The sequence below is a fragment of the Lytechinus variegatus genome, chromosome 2 (genome assembly GCF_018143015.1).
Source record: "Lytechinus variegatus isolate NC3 chromosome 2, Lvar_3.0, whole genome shotgun sequence".
NCBI classification, from domain to species: domain Eukaryota; kingdom Metazoa; phylum Echinodermata; class Echinoidea; order Temnopleuroida; family Toxopneustidae; genus Lytechinus; species Lytechinus variegatus.
In genome coordinates this window covers 17,266,002-17,286,096 of record NC_054741.1, presented here as the reverse complement: position 1 = coordinate 17,286,096, position 20,095 = coordinate 17,266,002, and the positions used below count along the sequence as shown (strand labels likewise).

Here is a 20,095-nt window from a genome sequence, read left to right as displayed (position 1 = left end):
GAGGGGACTGATAATATCACCCACTATTTATTTTATGTTTTATTGTAATATTATAATTTTTCATAATTTACTTTTAAAAAATGTATTCCTCCCTGGACATTTGATATTACCATTGTGTTAACATTTCATGAATTAAATCTATAAAATAAACAAAGAATTGTATGATTTAAACAGTAAAAAGCAAAAGCAAAAGTGAATTCGGGACATATCGACTCTTTCATTCGCACGTCACTGATTTGTGCACATACTGTTTTGTAAAAAATAAGCAAAAATTTGAAATTGTCATAACTTTCTTGTTTTATATCCGGTTTTGATGAAATTTTCAGCGTTATTCATTTTTTCATTTTTTTTCTTTGTTGATTCAAATCAACATTTTTGTGGGGATGAGTTGACATTTAATATACAGTTAAAAATAAAAATTAGGTTCATACATCGGTCATCGAGTCAATTTTTAATAATTAAATTACAATTCTATTTATTGCCTTTCGATTGTTTGATATACATAAGGGCGCTTTGTTAGCAATAAACGTCTGCCTGAAATTTATACATTATCATCCTTCATATAAACAAAGCACGTCGCTTGCATAGTATACAAGCGTAATAAACATTATTTTGATCATCTATGCTTTGATCATTGACAAGAAGAAAATTTCTGTACAGACGCAGCAAAAATATGTATTGAAAAAAAGTATGAGTGTGAATGGTTTTCATTGCCCTTATTTGCCCACGAATTAAGGAAAGAAATTTTTAGTCATGTAGTATTAACGGAAATGCCTTGATATTCTCCAAAGTACCGCTATATCATTGAAATACGCCTTCTTATATAAACATTAAACATGCACTGCGAATAATATTGTTGTACCAAGCGACACAGTCGAAAATGGCGCCCGCAAAGCATGCTTAAAACTTCTTGATCACGTGACTTGCTGACTGGCGCCGCACGGCATGACGGCGCCAAGTTCATTGCAATCCGATTCAGCAGTGACACAATGTTTTGCATGAGATTTACAAGTGTTTAGAAATATCTCTCCAATGAAAGTGTGTCCAGATAAATCAACTCGTGTTGCACATGTTGGGCAACAGTCCAAATCGTGATTACTTTCTCTAACATCACACCACACTCATCTCATCCCTTTTATCCATCAGTAATTTGTACACTCAAATCGCAATCATCAATGGGGGGAAATTATGAACAATAATAAGACACAGGCAGTCACGACGAGTATATATTTTGATGGACGGCGTCACTGATTTATTCATTCATAAAAACATTTCTCCTCAAAGCCCGCTGAAGAGATATAACAAGATATTTTTCTTTTGCACAACAGTGATATTTTAAGAACAAAAAGAACGTTTGAAAAATATTTTTAGAACAAAGTAAACGGCACATATCAAATCAAACAATTTAAGACACAATGAACATTAATCAAATAGATAACCACTATTCTGTTAGTTAAAATACTTGATTGCAAACCCAAAGGACAATTAAGAAAATTACCATATCGAACTGCATAAGCTTTTTTGATTCTACATGTATCTACAAAAAATGCCCTTATTTGTTTACAAAATCCTAATTCCTAAATATGTATAGTTTCCTCACAATTTACGTTTCAATGATTGAAACCATCCAACGTGGACGGTTTCAATGATTGAAACCATCCAACGTGGACTTTGAAATGTAAACGTTACAAAGAACCAGCATTGTAACACACCTCTTTTAAAAAAATACATCACAATTTAAAAAACATTGTAAAAAGCAATACAAGTTCATTCATTCTTTAGCTATTAGAATAATCGCAGTAATTGATGATATATCACGAACCAGGCAGATGTTTTTATTTTATTTGTTTATACGCCTGCCTACCTCAATATTTTCAGGATTGATGATTTTATGAAGTGAGAGTTCTGTGATTAAAATCACTGTCATAAAATATAAGTGGTCGAGGTGAAAATTTATGAGACCTCTTGGGTAAACTTGGCAGATATTTGCAATGACGTATGAAGTACCAGAAACATTAAATATGTTTTTTTTAAAGATAGATTTATGTAAATCTGTAAATATATATCCAGATATATATGTATTCATATTTCTTTTGGGAAAGAAAGAAAAATTGAAAATGCTAAATACATGTATCTAATCTGGCTTCTTATTTGGCAATAGCAATTTTGAAGAATAAAACCAACCATTTTTTTTCTCGCATATATAGGGTGGGGTAGGGGGTTATCTCATGTTTTCAACCAGCAGAACATTCACTGATAAAGAGGATATAAAATGTCCTTCCATAAATGAACCATTATTTGCTTTGAGGCAGGACAGACAATTGATAAACACTGTTAAATAATTGAATAAATATATTAATAATATTAAAAAATATTAATAAATAAAAGGGATAATCATTGAAAACCACATAGTCAAATTTTTATACCATTGCATCCATTAACTTTGATAAACATGTCTGTATGTATAAAGGTAGGCAAATTGTCACATAATATTAATGTCATTATCATGTATGTATTCTGCTACACTCCAATCACTTATACCATGTATATTTTTATTCTAATCTTACCATGCTCTAGACTGTGAACAAACTGACATTAACACACCAAACTAGTCTTGTGTCAACCACGCATGTATAAGTTCAGGAAAAACCCTACCCCCTTTTTTTTAAGGGGGGGGGTATAAACATACATGTATTCAGGTCTTGCAGCATTTGTTAAATGTAGACTTCCAAGTAAATTGCATACATGGTACAAAGCGTGCTCTTTTCAACATTAAACTCTGATTTTCAGGTTCACAATATTTATAGTTATCTTCATCAGATGGTGTGATGTAAGAATATATCTTTAATGAAGTATATGTGTATACCTGACAGCATACATAAATTTCACTCACAATACTTTTTTTTTCACTTTGACATTCTATGATAATAAATAATATACAAAGTGGTGTATCCATGACTTCAAAACCCAGGCGAAGCAAAGAGCAAACCTAAAAAAAAAGAGGGCGTACAGATGACATTTTTCTTAGATTTAATATGCATGTTCAGTTAGGGATTCTGAAAAACAGAGGGGGTGCATGCCCCGGGGTGCGCACCTCTCACACCCCTACCAGGATCTACCACTGTGTAATCTTTTACTCTGAATACATGACTAAAACTTCACTCTTTACTATTTTATTAATGTTTCATTTAGAAATATCAGAATATACATATACATAGATTGTGCATATCAGGGTTAGTATCAGATTTGATACATGAATGATTCCTCACTTAAATTCGAACCCCCATAAAAATAAATGGATCAAGAGAAGTCATGGGATATTCAAGAATATTGCATCAAGGTCTTCATACAAAATTATCATAACAAAATAAATTTTGAAAAATGGTGATAACCTGCAATGAAACTTTCTTCAACTGACGATGAGTCACATCACGATGACTTATGGCAAAGAACTTGGTAATCAGGGATAGGAACTAAGGATTTGATATGAACGACAATCAGCAGGAGACTAGATAAGTACTAGGGCAGAACAACAGCAATGCATTTTGTTTGATCTTGAACGCTGTGAAATCATCATCAATCCAAAACTACTCTACCACCTTATTACTGCTTCCTGATACAGAATAGGATAGACTATGTAGAGATGGCAAACAGGACACCTGGAGACAATCATGTTGAAATGTGGCTTGTTTCTGTTCCTGGTTAGCCTTTTAAAGTACAAAATACTAAAGGAATAAAGAATACCTCATTAAGAGCTGAAACTCCAATCACCAAATCCCAAATGGCCACATACAAAAAAATTTTGTGGGGGAGGGGGGGGGGGCAGCAATGGAAAAAACTCAAAAGTGAGGGAGTAAAGCGACCAAGCTTGTCATTGAGTTGCTTTTGGATTTTGTAAAGTGAAATTGATGGAATTTGTGTATACTTTTGGTGAACTTTGTGAAAAAAAATCTTCAGTAAGAAATGCAAGTTTTTACAATTTCAGGGGAGGGGGAGGGGGGCAACTGCCCCCTCTGTCCCCTCCCTGCATAAGGCCATGAAATCCCACAGAAGCAGTTTTGAATACGTAAGTTATCCTATAGCAATTCTTTTGCCCATCAAAATCATTTAGAATTACACTGCCTATGAAAGTGTATGGAACATACATGTATGATTACAGGAGTCAATTGACGATAAAGAATACAAAAAACAAAAACAAAACAAATGTTTTTATAAGCATTTTTAAAACAAAATTTGATAATTTCCTGATACTCTGCCCTCTTTCGGGGAGATTTTGAAATAAGGTCAATCCTGGAACTAATGAAATATATGACCCTTAAAAAGGTCTGTTTGATTGAATACAAAGTGACTGGTTCTTTCATCAACACTAATAATTCACCATTATGTAATAAAACCCTGAAAGATACTATACTGAGACATGAGATACATTGCCTCTTGAAGTATACTCACATTGTCTACTTTCCATTTGGTCTCATCTAACAGTCTAATCCTGGTTAATCTACCAAAAATTTGGTCTAATTGTCATTTACTGGCGGCCCAGTTAGGCTTTACCCATTCCGACCAATACCTATCTGGTCTAAATTTCATTTGTCAAAGTTAATACAAGTGAAAATGAGACCATCTGGGCATTAGATTATGTGGTTATTAGACCAAGTATTTAGACTAAGAGATGTTTGGACCAAATTGTTGTTAGACCAAGTGTGCTTAGCAATGATTTTTGACGATCTGATAAATTAGACCATCTGCTTGTACACTAAGTGAACACAAACCATCCAAGAGACTTCTGTTCCCATAATTTAGCCTCATCTGATGCATAGTTTAATTTTTGTATGTTGCACGGACAATCCCATCATGCAATGCCATACAAGAAACGTCTTTGCTGGGACATCATGTTGACCACACACACGCACACACATGGTAATCCGTAATGTCTAAACACGTAGGGTCACAGACAATGGCAAGTGCGAGATGACTCCTTTATAAGACGCCCTCTGGTGGCCAGTTCAGCTGGTTGATCAGACCTCCCTTGGGTCGTGCGTAACTGCCGTAGATTTCAAGTGAGTGCTGCCGTTCGGACGATCTCCATCCGATCTTTCCTGCAGTGGTCTGGGGGAAGGGTTTAGGGGAGGGGTCAACCTTGATATACCTAGAGATTGGGGTGATCGGAGGGAGGACCAATGGTGGAGGGAGTTCTATCTTCTTTACCTCGCGCTTCACAAAGTCGTCTTTCACGAGCTAAATAAAAGGGGAAAGAAACGTAATAACAAAAAGTATATCATTTAGAGATAATTAGGCCTACATGTATATGTGCAGTGTAAAATTCTGTATCACAGTATTCTATATTCCAAGAACACACTGTCTGTCAAATTTGATTAATATAACTGGTCATCCCACAACACCATTGCAAAAGCATGCCTTCATTGATATAGTTAAATAATTTTGTTCTCAAAATTTGAATTCTTCAGACTTCAATACATTATGAAATACCGATTGACACACAAATGGACAATTTTATGAAATTTAAGTTAGATCAAGAATGGATTTTAATATTTTGAGGAAGTTCGATTTCGAATAACTAATGAGTTTTGATGAATGTGGGTAAATGGAATGAAAGGCAACAGAAACTAAAGCTTTTCAAAAGCATCGTTATAATCATCTCAAGGATATATTCATACCTTATCTAGAATGATCTTAAGTACATGTTCAAAACTTATTTCAGATATGAATTCATGCTACCTTGAAGCTTAAATTTATCATGGTTACACAGTGCTTCAAACTAAATCAAATATTAACCTGTTATAACCAGATAATATAAAATGTAAGTAAGACAATGTTCATTTAACTTGTTCTAATGAGGAATTTCATCTCTATGTAAGAATGCCATTTAAAATGCTGTTACAGTTACTTTACCGTTTAAACGAGAAACTGTACATGTATATTTATTCATTTTTTCGTTGAGTCAATGCATTTTTGCTACTGATAATTTTTTTTAAAATTGGGGTGGGCTCCCCCTTTTCCTGATATACATGTGTCACTTGTGTATAGCTCAACCTTTGTTTTTGTTTGTTTTTAATCATTTGTTAATACTTACATCTCTGTAATTACCGCCTAGAAAACCCCAGTACTCTGGCCAACGTTTCGATGCAGTCTCTTCATATCTGATGTGGTCCTTCCTAAAGATAGAAAAAAGCCAAAAAAGAAGAGAAAAAAGAAAACAGAATAGAAACAGAAAATAAGTTAATAAAAAACCACCCTGCTGTATGCACACAATGAGAAAAAAAGAGGAAAATTAGAAGACTATCAAAGAGATACAAGTGAATACAGATTGTGTAACTACAGTATATAATACACTATTATTCAATGGGGAAAAATGATAATAATAAATGATATTTTATTGTGTGATTAATAATAATGATATTTTTTGTTTGATTGATAATAATAAATGATATTGTAATGTTCGAAATAGAAATCCTCAAAAAATTATTTTTGCCCAATTGATTTTGAGCCCGACAGCCGCTGGGCAGCATTAGATCAATGTTACTCTATCCCTTAAATCACTAAATGCCAAACAGAGTAACAGCAATCACCATCTTTTAACATCTTTTGGTCTGACACAGTCGGGGCTTGAACCCCTGACCTTCCGGTTTTGAGGTAGACGCTCTACCAACTGAGCCAACACATCGGTTATCACCCTTGCCCCCTCTATCAAAATACACTGTCACCATCCCTGACAATAAGGCATCAACCAAATTGGTAATAATGAATATAACCCCATCAAATTTTAAAAGTCTTGATAATTCGTCAGCGATTTTACGAATCAGCTTAAACCTTGGCTGGTCTCCAAAACATGATTTAGAGATCACACACGTAGTGTTTAAAGTTTGGATGTTTTTCAGATGCTCCTGACAAAAAGTTCAGAGTAAAAATATTGGAGAAGGTTTGAGGAAAATCCATCAAAGAAAAAAAGAATTATTAGAATTTTAATTATTTGATTTGTGATATGCGAGCAGCTTTCCTACATATCATTTTACATTACATTATGGGGCAGCTGCTCATTTATGACGTCATAAATCATAAACTTGAAATTATAATAATTTTCCTAATATTTAATGGATTTTACTCAAACCTTCATCAATATTGTTAAAGATTTTTTCTTCTATTTTTACAACAAACTTTTCATCAGAGTGAACTTCCCCTTTGAAGAATACATTCTATTATTTTTATGAAATAAACAAATTTTTGTTTGCAATTAATTTTTTTTTTTTGAAATGGAGTGCAGGTATGTATTTTAGAAACTACATTTTTACCAAAAAAATAAGGAACTAAGGCTTTGTAAAACAATGTTTTGAGCCAGTTTGTAGAATCATTCAATACCATGCGCATGTTTTTAGCGGCACAAACCACACATACGCAACATCTTTGTCGGATTTTTTTTTTACCTCTAAGTGCCATTCCAGAGACTTTGTAGTACACAAAGAATGGCTTAGGCCACTTCAGAAAGTCAAAGGAGAGTTTTGAGCCTGTACTTAAGAAATTTCTTATTCTTTAAATAATATGAATGTTGATCTGAAATTTGGTAATTCAATAAAGTGAATCACAGGCTTGGAGAATATGAAAAAAAAAAAAATAAAAATAAATAAATGAAAAAAAAAAAGGTTCGTAAATTCACTGATTTATAATGTGAATATAGTTCAATTCAATTCAATTCAAATTTATTTCCACAATTAAAAATATACGTATATACAAATCATTGACATTAAAAGATATATTACACGTGGAGGGGTCAAAGAAAGCATAACTGCTTGTATAAATTGGCCCCTAAATTATAGAATAAATCATATTAATATATATTAATTGCAGGCATATAGTGATGTTAGAACTGAAAGTTAGCAAAATCTAAAGAAATTGTTAAACACCTTTGATCTGATCTTACATGCTCAATTAAACTGAACACAAGCAAAATAATAAAAAAAACTTGAAAGTCAACGCATAATCAGTGACAGTATATTTTATTGGAGTGGAAGTATAGAATTGACAAGAAATAAGGGAATAATTTCATGGTTCCAGACTAGACTGGAATACAATAATACAATACATGTAAAAGGTGGCTAAATACATGCAAATATCCATTTAAAATAACCTTTCGTAAAGGTTATTTAGTTGCAGGGAAGGGACCCCCCCCCCCTTATACATGTACATGTAAATGCATTAAAAGCATGTGTAGTTATTTTTTTTCTTTAATTGCAGGCATAAGTGCCATGTATCATTAAAAAAAGGTATTTCCTCTGGTTTGTGTGGTTTTATTATTCTTCCAGAAAACCTGCTAATTTCTCTAGGTCATGATGTAGGCCTACATCATCATATAAAGACCAGAATTATTAAAAAAAAACATGACTAATTACCACAGTAATATTCATAAACTCTGTGTTTGTGAACTCTAGTTTAGTTTAGTTTACTCCAACGATGTTGTAGGACGAAGCCTGTTCATCGATCAAAGTAGAAATGTCTATTGTTGCTCTCCTTCAGACAAAATTAGATGCGCTACTTATGTTGGCATGGAGGGGTGGCAGGGGTATCGTAGACAGTGAAAAATCCCATGGAAACACACAAGAAACGAAAATTACTCAAAGTCATAGGGAATATACTTCTGAAATACAACATTGAGTATAAACAGATTGAAGTATTTATATATTTCTCGGTATCTATACATATAGTACATTATTCCAGCGGACTGTTCCTTTTCACTATCACATGTAGAAGTAGTCAATATGATCCTGAGCCTATACTACAGTACAGTATAGGTCTATAGGGTTAATAATAATAATATTCCGAGAGCCAAAGTTCAGCGAAATGCCGCGCTAATACTCACCAAACTTGGTCATTTGCAACAAAGTTGAATCCAGCCAGCGCCTTGCCACTCGGTTGTGGAGGTTTCTCCGCCATTTTAATATCTAAAATTCCCCAAAATGGAAAATATCTTGTCGAAATAAGTCTTCTACCACCTGCTAAAACAAGTAACACGACCAAGAATGCTTGTACACTACACTCTATTTGTATGCACCGCATGAGTATCCATAACAACTGGACGCCCATCAAGGTCAACTGGCCCGTAATGAATTGATAGACGCGTCCATTACACGAAGGGGTGAAAAGTTTGCAAGTGAGATGAGCAAATATGCACCATCGTATAATCCCTGAATATATGTAATGCGGCAGTAATATTCATTGAATAGCAATGGATATGTATTTCACAATGAACTCACAATAAAGAAAGAATAAAAAAATGTGAATTGGCGATTCGATTTTAGACAGTCTGCAGTCCTTTCTGAGGTTTTCTCCAGACATTTTTATATCTTACCTGTCTGCATTTTGGTAGTCGCCCGTCTGGAGAGGCTACTCATTTTCCACACTAGGTACTCGCCCCATTTGCATCGAAAAAAATCGCCAAATTGTAAAGGAAGTATACCATCTGGTCGTATGAATTGGATAAGTTTATGCTCTGTGTTGTATATCAGCCCGGTGTTCCTACTGTGATTAACGGGAAAGTGATCATTTTTTGCAATATTTCTCGACTGAAACCAGGAGAGGTGTGGACTATCGGGACCTTTCGGCTGCATTCGGAAAACCTGGCTAGACTTCGGCCTTGCAGATATTATTAGCCAGACTGGTGCAAATATACATGGCATGTATGCACATTGAAACGTGGGTATAGCATACAGCTAGCGGAATGCTCCTCTTGTAGGGAACCATGCAATGTAGTGTGTGCGCATGCAATGCATGTTTCATCGGACGAAGAAAATCATGGCAGGTGCAGGTACCACATGAAAGGTTGTAGGCCTAGATAGGCGCAGGATCTTACGCGGAGGTTAGCCGTTTTCCCGGGGAAGGTGCCGAGCCTGCCCATTCCTGCATATATGTGTCACATGAGTATGGACCGCCAAACCGAATCTTTTGTATGTTTAGGTCTGATAGGTGAGTATTTTTTAATACTAAGTTTAGGAGTCTAACGACACGTAACCGTACATTTAAGGACAGGGTCTTGTTTTAACAATAACATTTTGTTTCTTGGAAAGTGAGCTCAGCACGGGCTCAGCACAGCAGAGTCACACTCACTCAGGTCTGAGTCTTAACGACAACGTTTTTTGAGCTATTGACATAATTGAGGAAGACTCAAGCTCGAGTCAAGAGGAACAACAATTTGAAACAAGCTCAGCTCACTCAGGAGGTAGAGTGCACCTAGCTTGCTTGTGTCTTGTGAATGTTGACCCTGGCCTGGGCCTGGCTGTAGTGTAAGTTTGTAACTTCGATCTAGGCCCCTAGGCCCTACCAATGCCTACCCCTGGCCTGGCCCTGGGCCGCTGGCCTGAGTTGAGCGAGGCTGGACTTGGCCAGGTCTTTGCCTTACGACTTGGTGCCCGAGGTCTCGCTTCGCCCCTGGCCCTAGGGCTAGGCCTAGCCGCCTGGTGTTAGGGCCTGGCTCAGTAGCTGAGGCCTTAGCCCTGGCTTTGCTTGCCACACTCCGAGTCTTGGCATTATTTATTACCCAGGCCATGGGTATATCCTATATATAGGCCCCAATCCATATTTTTCATTTTTCTTAAATTGTATTTAATATTGTTTTTATTTTTTAAATTATTTATATCATTTTTTTTGGAGGGGGGCTCTCCTGGGGTTTAGGGGACCAAATTATTTGCACACAACATCAGTGAACGCTAACTTAACCAAATTAAGAACAACTTTAAGAATGACTGGCGAACCTTTCTTATGCGCTAAATATTCACCCATGGAAGTCTGATGGTGATTATCATTTATTACAAGAAAGGAGCACCAGTCATTCTCAAATGTAACATGAACAGATTTATGAAATGGCTCCTGGTGGGTTTTTCACAAAGCTGTTTATAAGTTAAGAGCGACTAGTGATCCTTTCTTGTGGTAAATGGTATACAAATGTCATCTTAACTTTGAAAGTATATGGATCTAGGCCATGGAACTTGGACATGAATAGGAAGTTTTACTGATTATCTTGCATGATCTTCAGGTCACATGATTAAAGGAGAAGGTCACCCTGACAAAAACTTTATTGTAAAAATAGCAGAAAAAATAATAAAAAATATTGCCGAAGATTTGAGAAAAATTCATCAAATAATTAAAAAGTTATTAGAAATTCAATTGTTTGATTTGTGACATCATATGCGAGCAGCATTCCTACATAGCGAATGGTAAAAAATCAATGAAATGTCATTTTCTCAGAAAATTGATAATGGTTTTCGCTGTACCTTTTGTATATCAATAGACAAATCATTTCACACCCGATCATGAATAGAAAAGAAAATCAAGTCATCAGGAACCATGCAAAATTTGAAATTAATGCTTTTTATATTACATAACACATGGGGCAGCTGCTCATTTATGACGTCAGAAATCCAAAACTTTGCACTCTAATAACTTTCTTACTCTTTAACGGATTTTCCTCAAACCTTCACTAATATTTTTTACTATTTTTTCTGCTATTTTTGCAACAAAGTTTTCTTCAGGGTGAACTTCCCCTGATTAAGGTAAAAGGTAATTTAGGGTCAATGAACTTAGTATTTAATCATCATATTTGGTGTTATGAATAATTATTCATAATTATTTTCAAAGTTGGCACTCCTGCTACAGTGAATTGTGTTACAAGTAATGCAGGCGACGAGACTGTCTAGGCATTTCACTTGCTTACAACAAGCAAAAAATCATCCCATTTTCAGGATGCTTGATTTTCTCTTGATTTATACTTTTGTTGTGGATGATGACTTGACCTTCAGTGCAAACTTTCTTACCAAGCTACATGTCCATGTACCCTTCCAAAACCAAGTGACATTTCATCCGGTTCCATGACAACATTTGCTCCCGCGACAATTGCTCCGCTGCAAATTCCATACATTATAATGGAATGACCAACTCCAACCCTAGGTTTAACACTATATGCTTTCTTAAACTTAACTCTAATCCTAATATAAAACCTTATCGCAACCCTAATGAGGCTAATCATATATCTTAGCCAGTCTGGATTAGTTGTCATCGGATGTCACTTTTCATCCTGTTCTGGGGTTTAAACATTTAATGTTACAGTAGTTGTGTGTAATAGCCTAAAGTTACATCAGGAGTTTTTCATGTTTCGTAAACGTTTGGCCCAACTTTACACCAATGGCTGGATTCCTGGACTTCAGTGACAAGTGTTGAGTTTAAAGTTTATTATTTGTCAAAACTTGATCAGGGTGATTGAAAATACAGTTCCACAGTACAGTTCCACACCATGGAAAATTTTGATGTATTTCTCAATAGCACAAGAATTTTTTTTTCAATTTGTTAGTTTTTTTTGCAAATGGTGCTTTGACTTAGTCCTGTCTACTTGCAGAGATCTTATATTATAACCAAATCTATGGACACCCCCCTTTCCGGTCATTAAACTTGGTACTGATAGTAATGATAGGACACAATAATACCTGGTTAGATTATTTCCTGATATTAAGTCACAAATGGATTTGACTAAAAATGTGCTTTGAATATTAATTCAATGCAGAATTACTGGCTTTCTTATTGCCAAAGATATAGCATGCGGTATATGATTCAGTAATTCATTCGTCTCTATACCCTTTTTTTATAGAGGAGCCGATGAATCACATTTGCTTTCAAAACCGAAAGTCAGTATGTCACACTCTGAAAGGCATTTGCCTCTTATGATGTCACCATGCCAAGTTACAATTCATGCTGTGACCAAACAAAACTATGGCAACTTTTGTTATTGTGTAAAAATATATATTTTTTGGGGGAGGGATTTTTTTTTTTCTATAGTGGTGTGATTGCTGATTTTGAATAGTATTATATCATTTCAAGGGTTACTTTTTTGTATTTAATAAGCAAATATACTGTAAGAGCGATTCAGATTTTTGTCTCACCTGCATAGCAGAGTGTGGCTATAGGTGCCGCTTTTCCAATGGCAGCATGGAGGCCCCGTGTAGAGGAGAGTCACCACCTTTGCACGTTAAGAACCCACTGCACTATTCGTATAAGAGTAGGGGGAAAACCCCTGTGTAGTGGTCCACCTGCATTCCCTTATATCGGGAGGAGAGACCTGCGGGTCATAGTGATTCAGTTCGCTTTTCGCCTCCCAGGCACAGGTGACGCCAAACAAATAATAACATAATAACATTATCCTGCCTAAGTTTCTGGTAATATGACCAAGGTCAAGGGTCATTTAGGGTCAATGAACTTAGACCATGTTGGGAGAATCAATATTGAAATCTAAACCAAGGTTGAAGTTTTTGAAATGTCATAACTTAAGACCTAGTTCATGAAAATTAGACATAAGGTTAATAGTGTATCACTGAACACCCTGTTCGAGTTTCAGGTCTGATGACCAAGGTCAAAGGTCTTTTAGGGTCAATTAAGTTTGACTATTTTTGGGGGTATTTTGTGGAATTATCATAAATTTGGAAATTTATGGAACTGGATCTAGTTCATGAAACTTAGACATGAGAGCAGTTAAGTATCCCTGAATATCCTGTTCATGTTTCAGGTCACATGACCAAGTTCAAATGTCATTTAAGGTCATTGAACTTTGGCAGTATTTGTTGAATTGGCATAACTTTGAACGTTAATGGATCTACATGTACACATGTACATTGTAGTTCATGAAATATAGACATAAGGATAATCGACTGTTTTGCACATGTCTTAGGTCACATGATCATGGTCAAAGGTCATGTTGGGTCAATGGACATAGTATTTTATTATCATATGAGTGTTTTCTTTTGTGAATAATTATTTAATAGCTGTTTTCGAAGTCAGCACTGCTGCTATATTGAATGGCATAATGCAGGCGAGACAGTAAAATTGCAAATGCCAGCTGAGCTGAGCGCATTATATTGAGCAATCACTTATCATTCACATCACAAAATTCATACAATTAACTATAACTTATCAGCCAATCATAGCTGATTGTGTATTTAATATCAGAATATTCCTGAATTTTAGCTGAATATAATAATGGTTTATTTCAGCTAGATGGGTGCGATCCCCAGTCTTCGTTTTCCAGACACCCAACAACAGGTTGGAAAACAAAGATCGCAGACCGGGGACCTGCGTATTGTCAATGGGAGAACACATCATGACATGAAGAAGGCAAATTCCAAAGTCCATGCTCCTTCGCGCAAGTGCATTGTACACGCTTGGGGTATGAGCAACGAATGCTTTCACACGAGTGTGATATGAGTCCCCGGTCTTCGGTCTTCATTTTCCAGACACCAATAAATGCTCTAGGATGCTTTTATTGGCCAGTTTTTTACCCTAGAATCATGATTCAAATCATGATTCTGCAGAATCACAATTGCTTTTTAATAGGCAAAGTGAAAATAAACGTCCTTCAAATAACAAACATGAAACACAGAAAAAGGGTTGTTTGGAAAGACGTTTCTGTAGATTTGAATCGTGATTCTATGACGTCGCTGTGTCTGGCTACTTTCGATTTGACCATCTCCTTGATTTGACTCTTGCGAAGCTTAAGGCGCACTACGTGTATGCTCAGTGTATGTATATAATGTGCTATGCATGCATTTCTTGTGACGTGCATTTAACTTCAAATTCATTGTTCGCTATTTTTTTGGTCATGTCTTTAAATTCAAGCTCTAGTAATGAACTGGACGGACAATGGTCTGTTTTTGTTGAGTTAATAGTGTCAATATGAAATTCGATCTACGCTGAAATTAACTTTGGAACACCATTTTCGATAAACTGACAAGATGAATAGAAGTAAACAAAATGAGTTATAATAGAATGAATTCTGGAAGCAAAAGATTGATTTTTCAAGAGCCGAAACAAGTGCGAAAAACTTGACCTTCCTCTGTCAAACTGCGCACTGGATAGGCCCAAATCCGAGGAGAAGCAGCATTGGAATGAAGGTCGTCTAAACCCTGATTCTGTGGTATTGTAATTCAGGTTTGTGTGTTGAACCATGATTCAAATCATGATTCTTGCTTGAGGTCGCAGAAACGCAGCCCTAAAGACGTGTAAGCTGGTACTGATTTGCAGGACTGACTGCCAAATCCACACCAATTATGCTCCATGTACATACTGTATTGTGAAGATTATCAACAAGTGCTTGACAAGAAACAATATGTACATGTACTTGTAGCTTGATGAAGTGGTTAGGAACTTAGTTCTCTGAATTATGCACAATATGTACACAGTATGGTAATGGTGTTTAGTTGAATGCAAGGGCGAGGTCATTGATGCATATTCTGATAAGGATTATGCATTGTGAGTATGATGAATGGTTATCAATATTTTTTTTTTTATTTGATATTCATGGGTATTTCAATTCTACTTTCAAAAGTATTTGCAGTCTCACAGTGAGAACACTTAGAGAATACACGTATACAGGAATGTTACTTTTTAGTGATATTTCATCCTTACATAGGCTGGATGATTTTTTTTTTATCAAGAAATTTGATTTTTTAATACATACGTGTGTCATGTATATGCTCAATATTATCTTCATATAAATGTTAATTATCATTATTTCTATGTACCTTCAGACAGTGCAACATTGCTATATCTGGTCAAATTTGTTTTTTTTTATTCATTCTCACTCTTCTCCTTTATTCAACTTTCTCATTTTCTCCAGTTATCCTGCTTCAAAATACTGGTAGATCACAAGGTAAGACTTGAATTGATTTATTCATACATTGAAAGATGACTAGATTTACATGGATACTGTCATGTAGTCATATCTGAATTCTCTTCCCCATGAAGGTGCCCCTTTCCCTGGCTAGACTGGCAGTGTAAGGCATTTATTAGCGTGCAGACATTTTACATTGGATCAAGCCCGTGCAGAGGATGCCTATACTTTGCATGCACTAACCCCTGCAAACAGACTGTCATAATTTTTCTTGGCTAGACGGCTCAAGACGTTATCTCTCTCTTTTATCCTGGCTCTCCTCTCGTACTGACTAGTCTACAGGATTGGTGATGTTCAGATCGTTGGGTTGTTGTAAAGCTTTCATGCATCGGAGCAGAACCTGGCTAATCTCTTCGAAAAGTCCTGTCTTGCCCTATTCTTAATAGTCCCTCATATCAAGTTAATGACGTCTTAGATTACATGCTGCCTTACTAATGGGCTATTACTATACACAAAGCTCTTTCCTTGTACACTATACTTGTACACTATACTTCTATTCCTAGGCTTGTGTTTCCCCAGTTGGTTTTAGAATCCATCCTTGATATTTCCTCAAACAAGCTTTTGGTCTTATCAAAGTAATACTGCCAAGATATGCTGATTTAAATGTAAAAGCCTGTAGGCCTACATGTAAACCTCCATGTTGGCCATATTTCAGATTTGCTAACTTTTTTCTTAATTTTAAAAAGATTTTAAAATTAAATGTCCTGTTTATTGAGAATCAAGCAACTTAAGCTAATCATTCAACGCTCTAAATTGGCAGCACAATGGAAACGACAAAATCGCTGTTTTAAAAATACTGATAACAGTGATATATATTTCATTAAAATGAAAAGAAAATGAGTGTTGCCAATTCAAGGAGCAAAAAAAGATTAATTTTAAATTTATGGGTCAATCAATATGGAAGGAGGTTTTGCAATACACATTTGACTACCTGTATGTACAGACATGTACACATTGTCTCAAAAGATGGTTGATTGTTAATTATGATTAGGGTCTTGTGGCTCTGTTTATAACAAAATATGTTGATTTTTGGTAATATTGCTGCCGTATGAAATGGTCCATAATATGATACCAAAATATATCACGACTGACATTAAATGTGAATGTGCCTAACCAAATAACCTGTTCCTTCGTTATGTCGTCATGTGAAATGGGCCATATGATAGCGTTAATAACTCATGTTATTACTCTAAAAAAAATCACCATCTGTGAAGTGAAATGGATTTCTTTGCACTATCAGCCTTTTAGCCTCAGACATGAAAAAGAAAGAAAAAATGGAGATGTGATAATGGTTGGAAAGTGACATTTGACAGAGTACCAAGTTATTCATGCCTTAATTTCCTTTCGATCTAGACTGAGACAGTTTCCTTTTTATTCTCCGCTATTTGTATGCTATGATGGTGACACGCTCCTGCGACATTTTCTCCGGAGGGCATACATAGGGTTAGATTTAGGATTGTAATAGTGTTTCGTTTGGAAGAATGCAAAGATAGAGATTAGAGTTAATTTAGTTTTTGGAGGTTATTAGGTTTGCCTTAAAGGGATGGTCCGGGCTGAAAGTGTGTATACATGTAGCTTAATAAATAGAGTAGAATATTCACTGAGGAAAATGCTGAAAATTTCATCAAATTGAATTTTAAAGGTTAGCAATATTTTGTGAAAATAGTTGTCATGAATATTCATTAAGTGGGCTGATGATGTCACATCCCCACTTGTTCTTTTGTATTTTATTATATGAAATTAGGTTTAGTCAATTTTTTTTCTTCCAAGAACTAGAAAAACTGGATTGGCAACTGGTTTAGTGCATTAGATATTTATTGCTGCAAATTATTTCATGATAAGGGAAACATATTCACACAAGTATGAAATAATGAAAAAAATATGATTTTATGTACATGTAATAACCCTAAGAAAACGGAGGGTGGAGATGTGACATCAGCCCACCTAATGAATATTCATGACGACTGTTTTCACAAAATATTGCTAAACTTTAAACTTCAATAACTTTATTATTTGTTATCCGATTTTGATGAAATTTTCGGCATTTTTCTCAGTGAACTCTACTCTACTCTATGTATTAAGATATAAATATTTTCAACCCGGACCATCCCTTTACCGTGCAGATTTTTGCATAGGAGCAATTCTGGGTGGAGAAAATGTCATGGAGCTGCTATGACAGGGTCATGGTGTGGATTTATGGAAATTCTAGGCCCTTCAACACAAAGTATTCCAATTGGTCTTATAATTTTATGCAATGAATTTACACCTAATGGTCAATGCAGTCAGTCATAAGAAGCAGCCGCATCATGGGGGGGGGGGGGCTTGGAAACCTACAGTATGGTACTAGATTGATAACAATAATCATCGTCATCTTTGTTGCAAAGTGAATTGATTTGTTTTGTCTTTTGTTAGTAATTCCACAGTCGTGATATGTACAGTAGGATTTTTATTCATTAAAATTTTTTTGCTGTTAGAATTATTGATGAGAATCATCTGAATTTATGAATTTTAAAGAATAGCTCCGTCATTATTTTTGGAATAGATCGAGAAAGAGTTCAAAGATTGGCACTCTATGCAGCGTAGGAAATACATGAGGGTGGCTGGCAATAGGTGGTTTCAGACCGCCTCGAAGTTCGCCAGTTCCAGGTATTCTCTGATCGGGAAATTTACCCCGATCAGAAAATACCAGGTATTTTGGTAATGTGAAAGCAAACTACGCGTAATTTCCCCGAAAGAAAATACCCGCTAAATAGTAGGTACTTGGCGAAATTACGAGAACTTTCGTGGGGATTTTTCCAAGGTCGCAGGTATTTTGGCGATGTGAAAGCAAATTACGGGAACTTTTATCCCACCGTGTCGTTGGGCGCGGCGGCGTGGGTGGCTGCTGGGCTAGTGATTTTGAATCTCGCGCCTTGCCTGCTTATCAGACCATACTGCGCATGCTCGTAACTTCGGGAACTTATCCCGAAGGATGTGTTTCGGGGCGGTGTGAATGCAGGAATAATTAACGGGTATTTTTTAGCCTTTAAAAGTTCTCGTAATTTAACGGGGATTCTTGTGATCGAGGCGGTTTGAAACCGCCTGGAACATTGTGTTGTGAAAATTTTAATTCTATGATCTGTGTTTGTCCTGATAATTCCTAAAAGTCAGGATTCATATCAATGAACTTTGAATAGAATTGAATCAATCATGCTCTTGTCCATCTTTGAAACATGCTTCAGTGTATGTATTGCACCCGCCCTGTTTCAATCCCATGCCCCCATTTCCCCTCCCTAGTACCCTCTGCACTGACTTGTGTCATAAAATATTTCAATTCAACAAGAAGACAAATAACAGCCAAAGTATGCAGCATGCAGCTTACTGTAGAAATTATTTGATTTGTTATTTGTTTGTTTAAAATTTGCAAATGAATGAGAATTTTTTTAGTGTAAACTTGTACCCCACAGTTTCTTGCTCTCTCTAAAATAATCGGTTTTATTGTACTTAAGCTGTTTGAAAATGCATTGATGATCATCATTCCAAGTAGAATGGACAGGAGGAAAAAGTGAGAGCTCTGATTGTATTCAAATGAAAATGATATTGTATCTTAAGTGATTCTCAGAGATTATATTTAGCGTGGATCATCGACTTTCAGAGTTGCGTGAGGGGGCAGAGAGTTCACAAGCTTTGTGGAATACAAATATTGCTACGTTGCTCAAAATATATTTCCCTGTCAAGTTTCACTTGCAGGCATTCGGAAGTGGAAAAAAAAGTTTTTAAAACATTGGTGCACAAGCATTACTAAAACGACCACAAATAATATTCTTGAATGAAAGTCCACATGATAAGTGCTGAAAGGGGTACTCTCTGGGCTGAAAATAATTCTATCGAAAATAAAAGAGTGAAATTCCAAAACAAATTGCTAAAAATCTCATCAAAACTGATTTACAAATATAAACCAAGTTGATTGATTTTAAAGTTTAGCAATATTTTGTGAAAACTGTTATGAACATGGGCTGATGTCACATCCCAACTTTCCTTTTTCTTACATGTACATGTATGTTAGTACTTGAAATAATAATTATTTCATATTTTCATACAGGTATGATATGTCGCACTTTCATCAGTGAATATCTTATGCAATCAATCAATTTTCCCAGTTCTTGGAGAAAAAACTTAGAATAAATGCAATTTCATGTAATAAGATACAAAAGAACAAGTGGGGGATGTGAAATCATCAGTTAGCTCATTGAATATTTATGAAGATATGCATAAAACTGTTTCTGCCAAGTAATGCAAATCTTTAAAACGTCATAAACTGTTATTCCTTGTCTGATTTTGATGAAATTTTCTGTGTTCTACATGTATTTCATAATTTTGCCTTATTTTTAGCTCATCCGG

General features: G+C 35.5%; 2 protein-coding genes across 2 annotated transcripts in view; one reads left to right on the top strand and one right to left on the bottom strand.

Moving 5' to 3' along the window:
* Positions 1-1,225: 1,225 nt before the first annotated feature.
* Positions 1,226-9,081, bottom strand: LOC121407465 (uncharacterized protein C20orf85-like). Its single transcript, XM_041598547.1, has 3 exons — positions 8,870-9,081; positions 6,092-6,173; positions 1,226-5,235 (listed from the first exon to the last, which is right to left on the bottom strand). Exons 1-3 carry the CDS (start codon positions 9,064-9,066, stop codon positions 4,978-4,980), a joined length of 537 nt encoding a protein of 178 aa, XP_041454481.1. The 5' UTR covers positions 9,067-9,081; the 3' UTR covers positions 1,226-4,977.
* A 288-nt stretch (positions 9,082-9,369) lies between these two features.
* The window catches only part of LOC121407464, a 39,597-nt gene continuing 28,871 nt past the window's right edge, over positions 9,370-20,095 (top strand). Inside the window, exons 1-2 of the mRNA XM_041598546.1 lie at positions 9,370-9,972; positions 15,662-15,694. Coding sequence (XP_041454480.1) covers positions 9,915-9,972; positions 15,662-15,694 — 91 coding nt within the window. The 5' untranslated portion in view covers positions 9,370-9,914. The remainder of the gene's footprint in view (positions 9,973-15,661; positions 15,695-20,095) is intronic.

Coding starts and splice junctions, on each gene's coding strand:
- LOC121407465 (XM_041598547.1), bottom strand. CDS start 9,066: ATGCGGTGCATACAAATAGAGTGTAGTGTACAAGCATTCTTGGTCGTG. Junction 6,174..8,869: donor GTTGCAAATGACCAAGTTTG/GTGAGTATTAGC, acceptor TTCTATCTTTAG/GAAGGACCACATCAGATATG. Junction 5,236..6,091: donor TAGGCGGTAATTACAGAGAT/GTAAGTATTAAC, acceptor CCTTTTATTTAG/CTCGTGAAAGACGACTTTGT.